The 22,620-nt window shown below is 36.3% G+C and overlaps 1 protein-coding gene across 1 annotated transcript in view; it reads left to right on the top strand.

Annotated features, from left to right (window-relative positions):
- Window positions 1-22,620, top strand: part of flt3 (fms related receptor tyrosine kinase 3) — a 127,565-nt gene that overhangs the window by 64,074 nt on the left and 40,871 nt on the right. Inside the window, exons 5-10 of the mRNA XM_028799487.2 lie at window positions 3,165-3,294; window positions 4,970-5,118; window positions 11,281-11,405; window positions 11,501-11,639; window positions 13,570-13,738; window positions 20,260-20,366. Of these exons, the coding sequence (XP_028655320.1) occupies window positions 3,165-3,294; window positions 4,970-5,118; window positions 11,281-11,405; window positions 11,501-11,639; window positions 13,570-13,738; window positions 20,260-20,366 (819 nt within the window). The remainder of the gene's footprint in view (window positions 1-3,164; window positions 3,295-4,969; window positions 5,119-11,280; window positions 11,406-11,500; window positions 11,640-13,569; window positions 13,739-20,259; window positions 20,367-22,620) is intronic.

Here is a 22,620-nt window from a genome sequence, read left to right on the forward strand (position 1 = left end):
TGTTGATTAAGGTTGATGATTCTTCTCACCAAGAATATTTAGACAGTTGTGGCACAACACTTAAAAAATCATGAAGAAATTTGTTTGCTAAATATTCAATGAAAATGTTTTTTTTTTCTGGGGGATGTTGAATATTTTAAATGTGCTAAGAGTTCTGTTATTTGGGATTTTCCTTCTCAAACAGATTTTTAATGTAACACAGACACCGCTAAACTGTTCAGTTATGTTTCCTTTATATTATGTATTCTGTGTTAGCCTCTACTTATCTAACTGAAGGATTGGATGTTAACCAGGATGTATAGCTGTTTATTTAAAAAAAAAAATCTTATACATTCCAATTTTTCAGCGCCTATTGGTGTTCATATTTTTAGATGCAAATAAGGACACTTGGTTTTAGTGGTTAGGTCTTATGTGGAGTCGTCTCACTGCACTCTCTTTCACTGCTGGTCCTGACTACAAATGAGTTGTGGCTTTGGCCTTGTGTTTCTTGTAGGGTCAAGAACAATTGCAAAGAAGAGTAAAACATAAATCTGTGAATAAATTCCAAAAAGCAGAAGGCTGAATACCCAGAAAATCAATGAAGAACACAAAAAAGGAAACTTCATTTCAGACTGAAGTACTGACTTTATCCGACTCATCCCCTATTACATTTATGCCAGTTATGCCACTTTCAGTACTGAAGCCAGAAAGGGACAATGCCAATTTCAAAAGAAAAATAGTGTTGGAACAAACAAAAAGTCTCATTCTCATTACTTTTAAATTCATTTTTTGCATGAAGGGCTTTTTGGGCACCCTATAACAAATACTTAATACAATTGAAATAATTTAATTAAACTTTACCTTTTCTGAGGAGACATTTTCAGAAAGAGCTTGTTGTGGCAATGTGTTACGTGTTCATCAGCACATGCAAGTAAGAATTTCACTGTACTCTGTACACAGTCACAGTACTATCCCTAAAAATGTACAAATCTTTAAATTAAATTACATGGGAGAAACACAGAGCTTCCCACTCTGCCTAAAAACAAAAAAAGCAAAAAATGAACTATTGTTTATTATGAATTAGTAAACCACACAGAAAGACATCTTTGTTCTCCATCCAGGTATGGTAATTTACACTTTTTAGCCCACAACTATTTATCAATTATACATGTATACTCCTGTGAGAGAAGGTAAAATTTCTGTAACTGCAGATGTTATTTCCAACCAAGTTCTGCTTTTAATTGGACTCCTACCATAATAAAGTTAGTGGTTATTTCCCAGTTTCTGTGTTGTGATAATAATAATAATAATACATTTTATTTATATTGCACTTTATATTTTAGCAATCCCAAAGTGCTACAGAGTAAACATAGAATAATAAAAACAGAAGAATCTATAGAATATTTTAACAAAATGTCTTTCTAAAAAGATGAGAGTTTTTAGGTTGATGTCAGTCAAGAAACTGGATGTTCTAAGCATTTATTGGAATTTATTCATTTATGGATGTTTCATGGGGAATATTATAGGTTTTTTTTAAATCTTTTTTTAAGGTTTTAATCATCATCATGATTTTTATTCTGCTGTTATTTAATAAAAAGCATACCAGTGAGTATGACAGTGAATCATCCACAGACAATCAGCAGTTGGTTTTGTTTGCCCTAGTGTCTACCCAGTTCATCATTGTCATTATTCAATGATGGCTGCCTTAAGCAGACCTACTTGCAGGTGGGACAAAACCGAGGAAGATGTGTTCCCCTTGGTGTCCAGAGCGTGCACCCCTCAAGTTGCCAAAACTATGCCTTTCAGTGTCCATAGCATGGACAGGTTGGTTGCAAAATGATCTGTAGAATTACATAAACAGCACCCTTTGGGTGACAGCACCCGTGGTGGCTTCCTATGTCACCAAATGGATTGACTGGCTCCATCATTATCTGAATAAACTTCAGTGAGCTAACTTTACAGACAAAGCTGAATTAATAGGACAATTAGAACAGAGAGTTAAGCACGTGAAACTAAAAACACAAATATAGTATTTCTAAATCTCTTATAAATGCATATCTTTAGTTATAACACCACACTTTTTGGAATGTAGAATTAAAAAAGAAGAAGAAACAGCTAATTGAGCAATGCGATCATTTAGCAGTAAAATAACTCAATGATTATATAACAGGTTAAAAAAAACCCTGTAGCCACAGTGAGCCACCATGGCAGAACCTGAGACCCACTTGCCTAATCCACAACAAACTGTATCATCTGCCTTAACATATCCTTGTGGAAGCTGGCCCATATTAATCTTTTTTTTTCAGAAACCTGTTAATAAAAATAAAAGATTGTGTTTCTTTTTTTTAGTTTACTTTGCAAAATAATTCATTTTAAACTAATAGCTTTGCTAGCTGCTCTTATGTCATGTCAGCCAGTACTCACTTGAAACCCATCACTCACATACAAAACAACATTTTCAGTTTTAACCTAAACTGCACGCTTAATTTTTTTCAAGTCAAGTATCTCTTATGACACATGAAAGCAGATTATGTGTCACACAATCCCTCAAGGTCGCAGCGATCAACCATAAGTCCATTGTTATTCATGATGAGTTTCTATTCTGTGGAAGTAAAACATAAGGCAAGTATCTCAAAACAAAACATGTCATTGTCTACTGAGTGAAGTGACAGGGGATTTTCATTTTTGTTTTAGTGAATGAATCGTTCAGAAAAGACAATTATTTGTGGTAATTTTTATTCTTCTCCTAAAATTCTTTGGAAAGCAGCTTTGATTGCAGTTATCAGCAATCTTGATGAGTATTTACTGTAAATAGAAATACTTGAAAAATCTTTCAACTGCCTGAAATCAGGATTCAGGATTATATATTTTAGGCTTTCATTTTTATTTGCCTACCTCAAATATTGATATATCAAAAGTAAGTTAGATTTTTTGTCCCTAATATACAATGGTCTTCAGTATGTTCTTCTGTTTTTAAAATACTTTACACACAGGATAAAGTAAAACTTCCATGATGAGCACATTTTCAAACAAAATGACATGCTACTTTGATAATGTCCATTGTAATTGCAAATATTTCATGTGATAAACATTCAAAAGTATCTGCATGTAACAAGTAACTGTTCAAATGTATTCAATTAAAATTAGTATATGTTAGTTTTATACATATTTTTCTATTTCCACAGCCTATCCAATGAAGCCATTGCTACGTGTCTACGAAAGAAAAGATGGATACTCACTGATTGTGCAGTGTACTTCTGAAGGTTACCCTCCACCTTCTATTGACTGGCTTTCTGATGACACTCCAGACGATAAGTACAGTATATACAGTATATATTCACTGTTTTGTAGTAGAAAGATCTATATATATACATTTAGTGATATTAGTGACATGGGGTATCAAAGACAATCCCAACCACTCTTGGCACAAGCGAGGATCAAATCTTGAGTGGATCACCAGGATATTACAGGGAACACTCAACCACACAGTCCAGTTTATTGGAAGTCAAATTTATTAGCAGTTTATCCAGCCTTCCTGTTTTTGATTGGAGAAAAACTGAAATGTTCAGGGAAAAACACATACGGATACAAGGAGTAAATGCAAACCCCCAGACAATGACCAGGCCGAGATTCAAACTCAGGCATTTGAAACTGTGAGGCAGTAGCACTAAGTATGTGTCCACCATGCTGCCTGAGTGAATACATTATACAATTAAAACATATAAAACAATAGTTTGTGGTAGGCTTTTTACATTTGTTGATAGCTGTTACAAAATTTACTATAATACAGAATAGTGGATGCCAGTGCCCTTTAATAGCAATCATCACACTTCAGAGTGTAGACTGGGGAGTATGAAGTTTACTTGTTCATACCGGATTTCTTCTGATTCCTCTTCTGAAATGAAAGCCATACTGTGAGGGTAACTGGAAATTGTAATGTACACCTAGTAGACAAGTCTTTTACTGTGCTACTGCATGCCCTGTGACACAGTTTTCTTTAATAATTAAGAAGAATATTTAGCCATACTTTAACGTGTGGTCCCTGCCTTGTGTCTATTGCAACTTAGAGAAATTCTCTATCCCCTTAATCCTGGATTGTTTTTGACATGAAAGAATGCCAATAATTGACTTGTTTTTTGTAATTTACTTTGAATTCAAATGCATTGAATTCTGTCAAATACAACAATCTGAAATGATATTACACCATGTCTGTTTATAAGCAGGTAAATATACAATTATTTTTAAAGTTTTAATCAAATATTAATTACTGATTTTATTATGGGTGGCACGATGGTGCAGTGGTAGCGCTGCTGCCTTGCAGTAAGGACACCTGTGTTCGCTTCCCAGGTCCTCCCTGTGTGGAGTTTGCATGTTCTCCCCGTGTCTGTGTGGGCTTCCTCTGGGTGCTCCGGTTTTCTCCCACAGTCCAAAGACATGCAGGTGAGGTGCATTGGCGATCCTAAATTGTCCTGTGTGTGTGTGTGTGTGTCCTGCAGTGGGTTGGTGCCCTGCCCGGGATTTGTTCCTGCTTTGCGCCCAGTGCTGGCTGGGATTGGCTCCAGCAGACCCCTGTGACCCTGTGTTAGGATATACTGTAGCAGGTTGGATAATGACTGACTGATTTTATTATGACCTGCCTTCTGATCTCTCAATTGTATTACATTATTATCTCAAAATTCAGTTTATGGGCAAAGAATGCACATAATTGGGCTTTAGGTCTGAAATTTTAATTTCAAATCAAGAAGTGCACCTACATATCTACTATTGCCCAAATGATTCTCTGACATTCTACTTAGTCATCTTAGGTGAGCATTTAAACTATTCCTCTGTCAGTATGGAGCAGTGAACAGTCATGAGAGTATTAAATTGGAGAAATGGAAGTGCTGTTTATACTTTAAAACATCATACTTCTAAACTATAAAGTGTGAATCTTTCTAAAATAATAAAGATAAATAACTGGCTTAATTAGTGTTGTTTTGGAAATCTGCAGGTGTGCCAAATCTGATGACAAAACGCAGACAGTAGATTATTCTGGAATGGTAGTGAAAAACATTTCAGGATCCCAGATACATAAAGAAATGAAATGGTGCTGTGCATGCAATAGATTAGGCATGGAATGCTCCAGGCTGATTGATTTAGGTATGTATAAAAACAAGCCCACTCATTTAATCTGTGTATAGAAGTTTCATTTAACATACATTACGTTTGTCTTTATACTAGCAGTGAATATATACATTAGCAAACTAAAGCTACTCTGTAATTCAGTATAGTACATTGTAAAACACATATGTCGATGAAGTGATTAGTGGTACAGACTTTCAGCTCCACGGATTGGACTTTTCTGTTTCAGTTTTTCCTGTTTCTGTTGTGATTTTGTTCTGTCCAGACTCCTTTAAATGTCATATCTAAACTGGCCAAGTACTAGTGAGATTTGTCTTGTAAAAAAATAACGTTTGCCCTGGATGTATTCTGGTACAAGCCCCACACTTAGCAATCCTGTAGTGGAAGAATCAACTTCAAAAAATGGAGAGATGGGTGAAATCACAATTGTAACTAAAAATCACATGAATATATAACATAGTGCTATAGATAAATAATCCAAACCTGTGTTTTGTTTAAGCATGCACTTTTTAATGACTCCGCATTTGTAACAATGATAAAAAGAAGTTATGAATTTGGCATAATAAAGCCTATCAAAGGGTGATTTGTCAAAGAATTTGCTCTGAAGTATATTATACTTATGCCCTCAAAACTTGTATTTTGTTATTCAACAACTTGTGTGTGGTCAGGTGTGCCAGGGGTCCATGGCAGTGCAGGCTTTTGAGAAAAACAGTGAAGCAGCTCTGATCCCAAAGCAGTTATCGTGACTGTTCCTTATTGGGGTTCTGTGGATTGTTAGTGCACATGCACTTACTGGGTATAAAAAGGTTCCGAAAAGCAAGAAAGTAGAAAAATCAAGAATGATGAAAAGTCTGAATTGGTGCAGATAAAAAAATCTTAAGGGAGAGTTGGTTGGAGGCAAGGCAGTTGAGAAGCCCCGTGTGGAGTGAAGGGAATGGTGCGCCAGAGGTGGGTTTTTTCTGCTGAGCATTGTAGAGGAGCAGTAGTGGCCAACTACACTGACAGTTGATCCACATTTGCTGATGGTGGTAGGACAAGGGAGCAGGACTCAGTGATCCCCATGTATGCAGAGGGATGGTCGTGGTTTCAACAACCAAAGATGGCTGGCCATACTTACTGGCATCTCCACCTGCTGAGCAGGCCAGTATGGTATGCAAAGGAGATGGCATTTAGAGATAGAGAGAGATGTACTGGGGCTTAAGAGGCAAGAATTAAAAAAAATAGCTGGTTCTGACTCTGCTTTTTCTTGATTTTAATCTATTTATTGGCTTTTCTTATTCATTGATTTTAACCTCCATGAAGAATCGATTTGATTGTTTGTGAATAAAATGCTGTAGGAACCTTTGCACCAGTGTTGTTGTTTGTCCTCATTGTCCTAGAGACAGCAGATGCCAATGCTGTGGGTACCTGAGGTATCACAATATGGTTTTTAAATAAATATTTCAGCATGAACATCAAAGTCTCTAACAATAAATCTATTGAGAAGCACTCTCTAGTCTAGAGATTTACTTTTCTTCAGTTTAAAATGTTATTCTTCCAACAGCAAGAAAAAATTGACCATCATTTTAAATGTCACGGCTCCTCCTGCTGGCTTTGAAGGGCCTTGCATCATATAGCCAAGACCATATTTTTGTTGTTCATTTTTTATTTTTCTGTAGGTAAAACACACTTCATAAGGTTATATTTAGAGTGAGAAGTAACATTATAAATTTTCACTTATTCTTCCATTTTTCTTACCTGTTTGTTTCAATTCACGGTCACAGGAAACCAGAGCAACATGAAGTTAAACACAGGAACCAGTCTTGGATGGGATTGTTGTCTTGTATAAAAGTACATATCCATTAGCCTCTTATGAGCTTAACTTTATAGTTATAAAACTAATTTATACTCCATCTAGGCAGTAATACACTAATATCAATGGTCAACATTTGGTTTTTAGCTGTCAAAGCCACATGGATGTTACACAGGCACATTATGCCTCTTATTTGAACTGCCAGTAATGCTCTCCCTGAAATACCTAATGTTTAACACTACCCACTATTGCTTCCATCTGCAGCAAAATAATATACACTATAGAAAGGCTACACCTCCTGATATACAGTATCTGTTTTCCTACACATATGACATCCCCAATATTGACTATTGGGTTCTGTCCTGTTTATGTTGTGCTTCTCTGCTTCCTGATCTCTACAATGGAAATAATTCTAATTCTTCTTTTGGCTGCTCCCGTTAGGGGTCGCAACAGTGGATCATCTTCTTCCATATCTTCCTGTCTTCTGCATCTTGTTCTGTTACACACATCACCTGCATGTCCTCTCTCACCACATCCATAAACCTTCTCTTAGGCCTTCCTCTTTTCCTCTTGCCAGCCAGCTCTATCCTTAGCATTCTTTTCCCAAAATACCCAGCATCTCTCCTCTGCACATGTCCAAACCAATGCAATCTCGCCTCTCTGACTTTGTCTCCCATCCGTCCAACCTGAGCTAACCCTCTAATGTACTCGTTTCTAATCCTGTACATCCTCGATAAACCCAATGCAAATTTTAGCATCTTTAACTCTCCCACCTCCAGGTCTGTCTCCTGCTTTCTGGTCAGTGCCACCGTCTCCAACCCATTTAACAAAGCTGGTCTCACTACTGTCCTGTAGACCTTCCCTTTCACTCTTGCTGATAACCGTCTGTCACACATCACTCCTGACACTCTTCTCCACCCATTCCACCCTGCCTGCACTCTCTTTTTCACCTCCCTTCCACAATCCCCGTTACTCTGTACTGTTGATCCCAAGTATTTCAAGTCATCCACCTTCGCCAACTCTACTCCCTGCATCCTCACCATTCCACTGACCTTCCTCTCATTCACACACATGTATTCTATCTTGTTCCTACTGACCTTCATTCCTCTCCTCTCTAGTGCATATCTCTACCTCTCCAGGGTCTCCTCAACCTGCTCCCTACTCTCACTACAGATCACAATGTCATCATTAATCATCATAGTCCTTTTGGACTCCTGTCTAATCTCATCTGTCAACCTGTCCATCACCATTGCAAATAAGAAAGGGCTCAGAGCCGATCCCTGATGTAATCCCACCTCCACGCTGAATGCATCCGTCACTCCTACTGCAGACTTTACCACTGTCACACTTCCCTCATACATAACTCTACAATGGAAATAATAATTTTCTTAAATAAAATAACAGATGTCCTCCCTGTGTGGAGTTTCTAAAATTGGCCCTAGTGTGTGCTTGGTGTGTGGGTGTGTTTGTGTGTGTCCTGCGGTGGGTTGGCACCCTGCCCAGGATTGGTTCCTGCCTTGTGCCCTGTGTTGGCTGGGATTGGCTCCAGCAGACCCCCGTGACCCTGTGTTCGGATTCAGCAGGTTGGAAAATGGATGGATGGAAAATAACAGATTACTGCTCAGTCATATCTTTAAAAAGCTGCCAGGATACAACATATGGCTGAACCACACACAAGGTCAAGAATGAACATTGATTGCATTGCTATTTGGACAACAGTTAGGAGTATGACGGAGTTAGGCATAATAGGCCTTATGAATTGCTCTTGGGACGTGGGATTTAGCTTTTTGGTGAGAAAGGTGTTAAAGCTTTTGCAAGTAGTTGAAAAATATTGGCTAGATATAGTTAAACTCATCTCTGTATCCAGCACTGACTCTGGAATCAAACTTCTCAATTAAGTGTGGTCTGTTTCTTACTCTGGAATTGCTGCACTAGAGAGGCTTTGGCAAAGTATGGAAATTCTCACAAGCCTTTGACAGGATGCAATACAGTTGGGGTTTGTTACAGTGGAGGAGAAGGTCATCAGAATGCAACTTTGACTGTTATATGTGGCATGCATTGTAGTCTTACTGGAAGACATCATACCAGGGGGCATGTGATGAGGAAGAATTACTTGTCTGGTCCGAACCAAATAGGCGATCTTTTTATGGATTTCAATGCTAGTTAAGGATTTTCAACCACACAAGGATACTCATAAAATAATTGTTGATTGACTTTCTAGTTAGGTTACCTGAAATGAGACTGCAGGAGAAGCTGTCAAATGAAGAAAGATGTCTTATATGTATTATTAGCATGGGGATGTCTCTGGATTTGACTGAAGGGTGGCAGCAAACCAAAAAGGCAATAACTACAGCAGTGTCTGGAACAAAAACTGTTGATGGCAAATGTGGATACTGTCAATAGATGAAAGGAGTGCTCTGAAGAACTATTAAATCATATGAACACATCCTTCTCCTTGGAGGCAGTGCCAAAAGTATTGATTGAGTGTTAGGTTCATCTATGTTGCTGAGGTCCCTGCACAGATTGCAAAGTGTAGTCACAAGATCACAGAATAAATGTGATCCTAATGGAAATGATGAAATCACAAAATATTGTGGGGGTGTTTTTGCTAAAATACCTTTTTAATGTTGCATAGAAGTAGGGGACAGTTGGGTCTTGTAGACTGGTGATGTAGTCCCATTTTTTAAAAACAAGGTTAAGAGGATATGTTCAAACTGTCAAGGGATTACACTCCTCATCCTCTATGGAAAAGTCTCTGCTGGGGTATTGGAATGCAGATTCCATCAGACAGTTGACCTCACATTCAAGGTGAGCAATGGAGATTCTATCCTGGCTCTGGATCAGTAAACCACCTCATTACCTTTGTGAATATATTTGAGGGGGTCATGAGAATCCTGTATATGAGTGCTTTATGGATTGGAAAAATCTCAAGAATTTTCATTAAATATTTTTTATAGAAGGTGAATTAAGAGTATGGGGCTAAGGGGCCATGACTACATACCTTTTGGTCCCTCCATTTGTAGAGAGAAATTTTATTCACATTAAGTTGGGTTTGTTCATTGGACAATGAACGATGTTGTATAGTATGTTAAGGTGCAACTGAGGATTACAGAGTATCCAGTTTAGGAATTTAAGGATTACATCTGTGCTCTTTGCAAACGATGTTAGGGACTTGGCCTTATCATACCCCAATATGCACTGGAATGGTATGCAGAAGAGTGTGATTTGATTGGGATGACATTTTACTACTGCCCAATTTCTCTCAGAACAGAATGTCTAGATGACGTCAGATAAAGAATGAGCAGCTGCCTCAAGTGAAGGAGTTCGTTCAAATTACCTGAAGTCTTTGTCGAAAGTGAAATGAAAGGTGATCGTGAGGTTGACCAATGAATTGGCAACACAGACGCAGTTTTTCAAAATGTGTTTTGGTGGTGAAACAGGAGCTAGGTTCTCAGATGATGTTAATGAGTCAGCATACATCCACATTCTCGGCTATGGTCAAATGATTTTTGTGGTGACTGAAAAAATAAGATCATAAGCACTTTATATGTGCTTGCTGTGCAGGGTCGCTGGGCCATTATTTGTGATAGAGTAAGGAGCTTAGCAGTACTGAATACCTCGAATTTTTGCTAAACAAAGTTAGATGAGGTGGTTTGTGATAATAGTTAGAATGACCCCATGTTTTCTTCTAAGGCAAGACCCAATAAGAGAAAACACAGGGGTAGACTCAGCACACCCTGTATGGACTATATTTCTCCAATGGACTTTCACCAGCAATCTGTACATTTACTGAAGCTATAGTCAGAATGACAGCCACATTCAAACTTCCACATCCTTGCATAGATTAAAGTCATTTCTCAGAGTAGACTGTATTAGACCCTGCTAGGCCCCACTGTAGCTCCTTGTTACTCTGACTTGGATTAAGAGTGTTTGAAAATATTATCTTAAGGAGAGGATCATCAGAGGAAGACTAGGTGTGGAGGCGATAGGTATTGTACTAACGAGAAGGGAGTTTGTGCACATGGACTGAAGGGCAAAGGATGACTGAGTGCAAAGGTACATAAAGATAGAGGTGGCAAGATTGAGCCCTAGAAGGAGGCCAAAGGCAATATGGTTAGAGGTGGTGTTGAATGATGTAAAAAGAATGGATGCCCAGGACAATGAAGAGTGGAAGAAACACATTTGGGATAGCCTGGGAAAACCTGAAAAATAGCAACATGGCCTTGAACAATGCAGCGCAGCAGAAGCATCTAGATATAACTTTGATTGTGCCTTCAATCATTAAGGAAAATACAGAATTAATAATTAGTGTATGTTTTATTTATGGCATACTTTTATTATAAAATTTGTTGAACACAATACTAAAATTTTCATGCTTATTTTTTTAGGTCAACTCCTTGAACGTTTTGAATCAGAGCCTCGTGTGTTTCTTAAAGTTGGAGATCCATTTCTGTTTCGGTGCAGTGATTACAATAATTTTCCTATAATCCGAAGTGACCATACAGAAAAAAAGGTAAAAAAAAAAAAAAAAATTGGATAACTAAAAAAGTAATTATTTTTAAACATTACACTAAACTAGTTTGATTTTAATATTTTTATCTTCATCAGTTACATTTTATTGAAGAGCACTATGGAAAAAAAAAGATAAGATACATAGCATTTCAATCCGTTGCCATGGAAGACAGTGGGCTATATACCTGTTTGCTTTCAGGAAACAAATCTAGAAGTTTAATGCTCTCAGTTGTGGGTAAGCAAAAGATCAATGGCTAATATACACTAACAGAAATATTTTTACTGTAAATATCAACTTCAAACTGGGGGTTGTGTACTATAAATTTGTATTTTTTTTTAAATGTATTGTTCAATTGTGCATAATTTTTTGTATAAAGTTTTTTGATCTTGAAACATATGTACTATTTTATTCTTACTTTGTTGTTTGGTTTCATTTTAGTGTAACTGATATTTTTCTCATTATATTATTTGTTTATTTATGGAAAATGCCATTCTGAGAGATATATTATGAGCAAAAGGGCTCAGTGTTATCTGCCTTTGCTCTGGCTTTTCTTTAATTTCTGCAGCCCTTTGCTAACTTGTGCGAGAATTCTAACAAAGAAATAATTGCTCATCTAAATAATCAACTGTATTTTGCACTTCGAGATTAGACAAAAAAAATAAAAAAAATAAAGCAATCTATTTCAAGTCATCAACAAATTCACTGACTGGATGGTAACTTAGCACTCCCCTAAGCAAACCTCACTTGTTTAATGATGAATAAAAATGGCAGCTCAGAAATGAATAATTCTTTCAAAGATTGTAATATGTTTTATATAAGACAAACAAAAACTTTCAGAAATTCAGACTTTTAATATAACACAGGCCCACAGCTAATAATCTTTCATCACCGCTGTTTAAGAAAAGTCCAGTTGCATGGGAGGAATATGAGTATGGCCAATAACATAATAAACACAAATAACATGCATTACTCCAAATTAGTGTCATGTGAGGTATTTAGCAGCCTAACATTTTATATAATCACAGTAATGGAACACATTTTATATAGCTAAACTAAAGAACATTTCTGATTGGTGAGGCCTACATTTCTATAAAAGACAGCATTGAGGAAATATTTTGACATTTTCCTCTGCCATGATGCTGCATTGATCTATACGTTCTTTGAAACAGATGATCAGAATCAAAAAACATTTACAGAAAAAACTAATTATAGGCTTTTACCTGAGAAATACACATTTTTAATATATCCAAAACTTAACATTATGTAGAAAAAAAAAACAAGCTGGCATACCTAATGCAGTTGTGAAAGCAAGACAATATGTCAACATGATTGGACTTCAAGATGGGACTCTGTTGAATTGTCTAAGGCAAGCTGTAAGAAAATAAATGTGCTGCTTTAACAGCATTTTGAAATGTAATACTCCTCATTGCAAGGTGTCCTGTACTGAGGTAGTCAAAGAAATGGCAAGTCACTTTGATCCACGTTGTTCTTTTTTTAATCCTGAAGGGGAAGAAGAATGGGGACAAGTTGCTGGGAGGAAATGACATCATCAGCTGTCACCTATCTTCTTCTCACCCAGTCTAAGAAGGAATGCAGGAATGCTGCTACCACGATGTTCTTTTCCTCCCCTCCTTCCCCTCTGCCTTCACATCAGATGTCTCAAAGCACTTACAGCAGCAAAGTTTCTTGAAAAAAAATCTTTGTCTTGAACACTGGTTTTTGGATCACATACTCTTGAATAAGGTTTTGAATCATCATAGAACATCCATCCATCCATCCATTTTCCAACCCGCTGAATCCGAACACAGGGTCACGGGGGTCTGCTGGAGCCAATCCCAGCCAACACAGGGCACAAGGCAGGAACCAATCCCGGGCAGGGTGCCAACCCACCGCAGATCATAGAACATACAGTACACAAAACATGAGAACAGATTTTTGACTTAACACAGTTCTGCATTCATAATATTGATTTATATTATATTTTTAGCAATTTTTATACAGTTATGTTTCAAGTATGGCAGCTTTTTTGTCTCATGACACATTTTGTATGTAAAATCCAATATATTACAATCCTAATAACTTCTATGCTGTATTCAAAATTATTAAATCCACATTCCAGTGGATATTATTTCAAAATGTGTGCATCTCTTTTCTTCCTTTTTAGAAAAAGGATTCCTCAACTTTTCCAAGATTATTCGGCAAAATGAAATTACTCCACCTAATAGTATTTGCTTGAATGTCACAGTTTTTGCATTTCCACCTATTCAGTGCAAATGGATGTATAACAAAGAGTTATTTTCTTGCAATGTTCAGGAACCTGCTTATGAAACAAGGTAACTTATTTATTTTTAATTGATGATGGCAGGAGTGTTTTTGAGGCTGTCATTTAATCATCTTTAAACTGCTTCTTGATATTTCTGTTTTAGAATTATGTGTTCCTTTAGAGTGGATTTCTATTCAGTGAAAAAGAGAACTATAAACCGATTACATTTATATAAATGATAACAAGTGAAGAGGAAGCTGATAAATCAGAAAATAATACAATATATGGAAATATGATGTGTCTTTTTGTTTTTTTTAGAAATGTAATTTATTTGTTCACTAAAGAGTTACTTATTAATTGAACAACATATCTTTAGAATGTGAAACTGAAAAGAAAAGGAGCACCTGGAAAAAACACAAATGCTCTTCTACACACAGTGATGGGCCAGCAATTGAACCTAAGTCATTGGATCCATAAGGCAGCAAAACCTACCATTGTATCATCTGGCTACATCAATTATCAAATAATAAAAAATGGAATCAAGAACAGTACATATACTAATATGGTTTCTACACAAAGCTTTCTTCATGTGGGGTTACAGAACTAATTCATAACATTTTTAAATTACAATCCATTTTTTGAGATTTTCACCTAAAGTGTTTACATTTCCAATCTCAGCGTTCGCTGTTACCCCTACATATCCCTCCATATTTTACTCAAACAATACCTCTATCAGTCATCAAACGTGAGGTCACATGGTTTTAAATAACATGACAGACATCCTTTATTAGGCAAACATTTTCTACATTTATGTCTAGAATAACTAATATTCCCATTACTTGAAGTTTGTGGACATACATTATACTTATCTACCTAAACTGAAATGATTTTATGACACTTTTCATTTACAACAGGGCAGAAACAGCTCTCACTAAATTGTAATCAATAACTTTCAAGTGTGCATTAGACTCAAACTAATAACAACTGAAAATGATGTCAAAGATGCGAAGGTGTGAGGTGGCAAACAGCTTTATTTTTCTACAAATAACTAATTGTGTAAAGGGTAATACTGGACACAATCTTTCCACCAATGTCATCCATAAGTATGTAGTACGTACACCCTCTTTAAATTCTTTAAGGATATAACCAGTGGTTACATTGGCCTGGAATGTTTCAAAACAGTGTTCTGGCACCCTCTTGTTTGGAAAGAAGTGATTGATTTGACAATCCATTTTCAGCAGCCAGAATCATATTTGTCGCCTCCATGTATTTTCTGCATGCTGAGCCAGAGAAAAAGAGCCAATCATGTTTCAGCTTTGTAAGAGAGCACAAGGTGATTTACAGTAACAGTAATTGAACATGCTCAGTTAAGTTTTAATTGATTATTTAAAAAAGGCAGAACAAATGTACAGTAGCTTACAAATTTAAAATGGATAGTTTGCTAAATGAGCAAGCAAGGTGAGTTGACTGCCCAACCTAACTAAACACTTAGGATTAAATACAGTAATGTTACTTAATACTTAATCTTCTCATAATGTCTGAATTGTTCATCAAACTGTATTCAGATTAAGCTTGCTACCTAGTTTGGAAAGCTATATGTGCCTGACAACCCTATCCTATTTCCATAGCCAAAGTAAATGAATGTTAAACCAGCCTTTTACACTGTATGATGATAGAAAACATGTCATTTCAAAATGGCTCACACTGCATGATTGACACTTACAAAATGAGAAAAAAAACACAAAATACTCCCATTGCAGCATACTAATTGAGTGCCTCATGATGTAGATGCTTGCACTATATAACTGTAAGTGATCAAATCGTAATACTGCTAACGGTACTATTCTGTTAGCATTCCTGGGCAGGGGTAAATTTACTGTGAAACTAATGAAGCTTAACTCCAAGCCCCTAATCCCAGAGGGACCCAAGAAGCACCTTAAGTCCACATTGCTTAGAAAGTTTGCATTTCTAATGTATGAAAAATTGTTTTTAAAAAACAATAGAATTAATAATATAGTGTAACTCAATACAAAATATTAGTAAAAATAAAAATGAAAAGGTTAATAAAGTATCATGTAGGCTAGCCAAAAAATGAAAAAATGATCAAATTAAGGATGTTTCATTCTAAATATATTTAATATAAAATAATTATAAATAATTTAAAACAATATTAACAATTATGAAACAAATTAATATTTTTACTAAAATTATTTGACTTAGGCTATCTGTAATTGAAAAAAATGAAAGCATATTTCATTGCTTACAGTCAGTGTAAACATTTCGGTACCTTTTCATGTATATGAATCATCTCATAAAACCCTAAAAAATACTAAACATATAATACTACTAGTCATTTAGCCCGTTACAATAACAGGCGCTAGAACAGTAGTGCATAAACATTAGTAGGAACAGTCTATATTAAATGGCAAGGGACTTTGACCTCATTCTTTTTGTTGGTCGTATTTTTCTTTCTTTCAGCCTTTCTTTTGTTGATATTTACTTGCTGAGCTGACTGTTCTTCGTGGGCTGCTGCCGTGTATTGTGTGTCTTTAATTTTCTGTGACAGTAATACTGTCTTGTACGGCTTTATTCAATAAGGACGCGCACAAAAAGGCGAGCTTCAAAAGGGCGACTTCAATTGAGCGTGGCGAATAAAGGCGTTCATAGATAATTTAGTTCAAATGGCTCTGGAATATGTGAAGAGCAACAAAGGTGCAGATCTTTATTTACGCGCGCCTTTATTCGCTGCGCCCAATTGAGGTCGCCCTTTTGAGGCTCGCCTTTTTGTGCGCGCCCTTATTGAAGGATGCCTTTGCGCGCCCTTGTTGAAGGATACCGTCTTGTACGTCCGCTGGCTTGTACGTCCGTAATATACCTTTTAATTTTCTCTGGCGGTAATAGAGGCGTGCGCGTCTGTAATATGCCTTTAATCTCCTCTGACAGTAATACTGGCTTGTATGTGGCTGTAATATGCGTCACTGTATTGTGTACCTTTAATTTCTTCTCGCAGTAATACTGGTTTGTATTTCCGTAAACCGCCTCTAAGTTTCTCTGACAGTAATATCGCGCATCGCACCGTGCCCCGCGCATGCGCACTTCATCAGAAGACACCCACACACAGACACCTGGATGCACATAGGGATTTTATATATATAGATTATAATAAATACTAAGAAGTTAAGCAAAATGACACATTTTATTGGCTAACTAGAAAGACTACAATATGCAAGCTTTTGAGGCAACTCAGGCCTCTTCTTCAGGTAAGATCTTGTAATCTTTCTAGTTAGCCCATAAAAGGTGTCATTTTGCTTAACTTCTCACTACATCCATAATGGCTAACACCGTACAGCACCCTAGTATTACAATAAATAGTAACAATTTTACCTATGTACAAGTTAAACACAGTAAAATTAAAAGGTAAGAAAAAAAATCTTCTTTGATAGATACAAACAGTACATGACATCATAACCACAAAAGAGAGCCACTGAGAACGCAATCACAATGCTAACATGAAATTGAAGAGGACAGTATTAAACTTATAATATCATAGTGCAAAGATAATATTGACCACAAATTAGAAAATGAGTATTCTGTGCAAAGAATATTTGCACCTTAGGAAATCCCAGAATCACAGAAGAAAACACGCCATCTAAATTACATAAAATAAAATCAGCGACACCTGTTTGAAATGTTCGCCAATATTACAACTGTGCTTAAACTTCACTGGACAATGCCTAACACAAGCTGTAAAGAAGAAATGAATTTTTCAAAGATATTCTTTTATAAAGAACAAATTTTGGTGTGTCATGACTGAAGAGCACTTCAATTCTTTATGCATATTGTCTCTAGAAAATGACATTGCAAGGAAGCTTTCAATTGTCAAAACTCTACATGAATATGTTTCTAGAAAAAACAAAAAAGGAGACAAATCTCATTGGTGGTTGCAAAGGGGCCTCCATAACAGTTCAAGCTTCAGGGCCCCAAAAAGGCCCGGCTTTGTTCCTTTGAAACCTAATATGGCATTAGAAGTTATTTGTGAAATGGGCTAGTGCCTGAAACGACACCCGAATTACACCCAAGTTGGCCATGATAAAAAAAAAGGCTTGCAGCAATATAATTGAGATAAAATCAATAATAATTAAGTCTTCTTTTTAACTGTTTAGTTCAGACCAGCCCTGGTCAATGCAACTCAGTGTGTCTTATGGAGATGGATAAAGGAGGAGAAGCAAAGAGGAAATGACATTTTGGGCAAAAATCTAGGTGGAACATATCAAGACAATAACCTCATGCAACTATCAAGGGGCAATGATTTGGGGTTTGTTTGTCAACCCATTTTCCCCTTATTGCAAGGCAGCAGCACTACCACGGTGCAAGCTGCTTCTCCCTACTTTATTAAAGAAAAAGTGCAAAGCATCTAAGAGATTGGAAGTAAAAAATACATTCGAGTGACACCTGGTTGTAGGACTTAAAACAATGGAGCAAACTTCTGCTTCATCAAATGTGTTCTCCAATGTTGGAACTCTGTGAGTACAATGATATACAATGTATATACGTATATATATTGTAACAAATTGACTCCAGATAGTCACAAAGGTTTGGAGCAGTCACCCGTATAATATGATCCTGGCTGCAAAAGGTTTGTAAAAGTGAGTTCTTTACAAGACACAGTCCAAAACAGAACTGATTAAGTGGAGGTAAAATGGTGGTTTTAAGGGCTAGGTAAAGGAAATGATGTCATCCACACCGGAAGTGACATCATCAGTGGCACCGGAACCTGGTGGAATTTCCCAGGAATGGTCTGCAAGAGACTGAGAGAGACAGTCAGCATACTCCGCCACCCCCTGGTCTGACGTAGTATTACAGTTACGTAAGCCCTTTAGCTGCCTCCTAATCGCACGTGTGTGACAATATATATATATATATATAATATATATTTATACTAGCGATCCTCCGTGGCTCCGCCCGCATAGTAGTCAAACAAGACAGTGAGGAGGGACCTGCCTGGCTCCCTACTCCTGATGTCACACTTCCCCTTCCCCTCGGCCCGCAGCCTCTGTCTCGGATTACGTGAATATATTGCTCCTGCAAGCGAACTATGATTCTTAGTGTGATGAGAGAAGTTGCAAAATCAACCAGAATGTTCAATCAAATTATAGAAAAAAACACAATCTAAATCCGTTACGTAGTTCTGTCGTTTGCTAGCTAATTGGAGGTAAGGAACACCCCAAGGCTGGCGTGTGAGTGAGGAGGGCCCCGCCACCCTCCCCTCGGCCCACTACGTGTCTCTCAAATTCACGCAAATAAATCGGTACTGCAAATGAACTGTGATACATAGCGCAATGAGAGAAGTTGCAAAATCAATGGTCAAGCAAATTACAGAAAAAAACCTGACCTAAATCTGTTAAGTAGTTCTCTTGTGTAAAGCGGACAGACGTTGGATTTTATATATTTATAATTATTACATATATATATATATATATATATATATATATTTTTTTTTTTTTTACTTATTACTAGTTTGTGCCTATTTGTTATTATTTTTTTGTGGTTATCATTCAGTTTGCATCTTTTGTTGCTTAAGAATGTTGGCACAGTGGTTAGCACTGCCCCTCACAGCTCACAGCACATTTTTGGCCAAAATAATCAGTCCAACATAATTGGTAGATGCCTCTCTAGCCCTCTGGGACACTTAAAACACCATTGCACTATTACAAGCCACACAAAACTAGTTCAGTTCCTCCTTCCCCACTGATTTCAATGCATTTTGTGGAATTTGGTAAAGTTTGCCAAACATTTCTGTGATTCTGCAGGGTTGACAAATCACTGCTTGCTAATAAAGGAGGTCTAACACAATACTAACTCACGGGATGTATTTACTTTTTCATACATGGCTTATTTTTGACAAAGTAAATTCTGTTACACATGTGCCCTGTCATCTAAATTTATATTTATCTAAGTTTAGGACTAACTGAAAAATTACAACTTTTCAACAAGGCAACACTCATTATTTTCAATAAATTAACATTATTTGTATCTAGTGTTCTGTTCAGCATGGACTTGGTTTTAATAAAAATGTAATTATGGAAAAAATCTCTTGTGAATTTTAATAACATGTGGTAGACATTTTACACAACAAAACTACTACTTTCATAGTTATAAAATAATACAATTTAGAAAAATCTGTAGAAAAAGAGCAGCCTGATGATGGATCAACACCAATAAACATACCTGTTATTAAGTTTCATATGGATTAAAAGACATAAAGGTTTTCTGTTAATTTAATCTCTTAAAAAGTTTTTTAAAAAATACCTTAATTGATAAAATGCACAAGATAAAAAATGTTATTCAGTTTTAAACAGAAACAAATCCTTATGTTTAAAGTATTGTTTGGACAAGGGGATTTTTGTCATGCACATGCCTGTGTTTTTTTTCCACCACAACTATTTGCTGAGTTAAATGCTAAGTGTCAAGGAAATGGACAACAATAATAAAAGGTCAAAACAGTGATGAATTAAAAATGCATCTTTAAAATCTATTGTGTTCTTTACTGTAACTAACATGGGGATTTCATTGTGTGTTCTTCTACATTAGGAGGACATTTATTTTCTGTCATCATCACAATATTCCCGGTACCTATGTATTTTTGGGTGGGAACCAGGAATTCAAGGTGAGGGAACAGCTAGACTTGTATGTAAAAGGTAAGAGAAATAGAACAAATATTGTATGTTCTTTTGTAATTTTCAGCAGTTTTCTGAATTAGTTTTAATACTGAATGAAGCAGTAGAACATTTTCTTCTTAGTTTTTAGACAAGACTGTTGTTGTTGCACATTAAATGGAGGAGATAAGTAAGAAAAATGATTTATGTCTCAAAACTGTCATAATAATGCTAGTTCTTCTGACATCCCTAGGGGTCTTCACACTATGCTCTAGTTTTCTCCTCCACATGTTAGCTTGAATGGTGGCTCTAAATTGGTTTGTTATGAGTGAGTGTTGGTGTGCACAGATGTGTAGTGAGTGCTGCTACCAGAAAAGTAAATTCCTCCAATATGTAATTAACTGGCGTCATCACGCTGTTATTAATTAATTTACTGAAATCTTTCTTTTTCATATTATTTCAGTTTTTCTATTTAAAAAGAAACTACCAACACAAATATGGAACAGTTATAAAGGTGATATGTTGGTTATAACTTTTAACAGCAACAGCATCAAAGTAGGAAGAGTTTCAAAGCACTTCTGAAAATAAAGTGTGCAGTCCTGGGCATTATTATTGAAAACTGTAACACACTGAGGAAAAAATAAAATTAAATTAGTGTGTAACTTGTTTTTATTTTTTTGTGATTTAATGTTATTTATTTCCATACTTTGCAGAATAATCTCCAGTTTTATTATTTTCACCCTTGTGCAGATAAGATTTTTTTATATGTTATTTACTTCACAATACAAACACAAACCATTTGGTTTTCCTTCATGTTCTCCATTTTACTTTTACATCTGAAAGCTGTGCAGGTGATATGGAGTAGTAATTCTAAATTGGCCTGGTGTATGTTTGGATATGTGCATTAATGCACTCTGTGAAAGAATGACACCAATCCAAAGATAGTCCTTAGGTTACACTTGAGGCTACACTCTTAAAAATAAAGGAGCCATTGTAGTTTTTCAGACGTGATGTCATAGGAGAACCATGTACATGATGCTTCCTGAAAGATTCTTTATTTATTTAGGTCCATAACAGGCTCCATAAAAATTCATGAACAGATGTTAACAGTTTGTGAAATATCAATGGGTTCATCATTTTTAAGAGATTCTTGCTGCATGTTATAACTCAGGATAAGCTCAGCTTTTCTTGATCTATTGTATCCTCCTAGTAGTCTACTATACATTAAATATTTATGTTTTAGGAACCTTTTCAAAGCCCAAAGAGCCAACTTAAAATGCAAGGAATGTTTCCCACAATTAAATGGTAATTTTAAGCAATGGAGCAATGAGGAACCACACAACCCAGTAAAGTGCCATTGAATAATCATCCATTTTAAGAGTATAACAGGAGAGAATCTTCTTCTTATGACCTTCTGTCTCAATATAACACTAATAGCCCAGCATGCCACAAACTCATATATTATAGGAGAGAGTGGACTTTCACAAAGGAACACATAAATATTGCTTATTATGTACATACGAGTATTACCATCACGGTCTACAGATTTTAAAATACATTTTAGCATTTCTATTGTTTTTCTCCAATTTATACTCATCATAACTTACCTTTATTTCATATTAGCAAAATACCCGCGCTTCGCAGCGGAGAAGTAGTGTGTTAAAGAGGTTATGAAAAAGTAAAGGAAACATTTTTAAAATAACGTAACATGATTGTCAATGTAATTGTGTTGTCATTGTTATGAGTGTTGCTGTCATATCTATAATAATAAAAGGCAAAGCCCTCACTGACTGACTGACTGACTCACTGACTCACTCATCACTAATTCTCCAACTTCCCGTGTAGGTGGAAGGCTGAAATTTGGCAGGCTCATTCCTTACAGCTTACTTACAAAAGTTAGGCAGGTTTCATTTCGAAATTCAAAGCGTAATGGTCATAACTGAAACATATTTTTTGTCCATACACTGTAATGGAGGAGGCGGAGTCACGTATCGCGTCATCACGCCTCCTACGTAATCACGTGAACTAAAAACAAGGAAGAGATTTACAGCACGAGTCACACGCGAGAACGAAGGTAAATGACGTTAATTTTTGACTGTCTTTTAATACTGTGTAAGCATACATATTAACACATGTGCAATTAAACGTGTGCATTTACGGGGTGATTTCTCAGGCTTAAAAGCTCACCTTTTATCAAACGCGGGAACAAAGGTAACTGACGTTGTTCACTGTCTTTTAATACTGTGTAACCATACATATTAACACATGTGCAATTAAACGTGTGCATTTACGGGCT

Source organism: Erpetoichthys calabaricus, chromosome 4 (assembly GCF_900747795.2).
Source record: "Erpetoichthys calabaricus chromosome 4, fErpCal1.3, whole genome shotgun sequence".
NCBI lineage: Eukaryota > Metazoa > Chordata > Cladistia > Polypteriformes > Polypteridae > Erpetoichthys > Erpetoichthys calabaricus.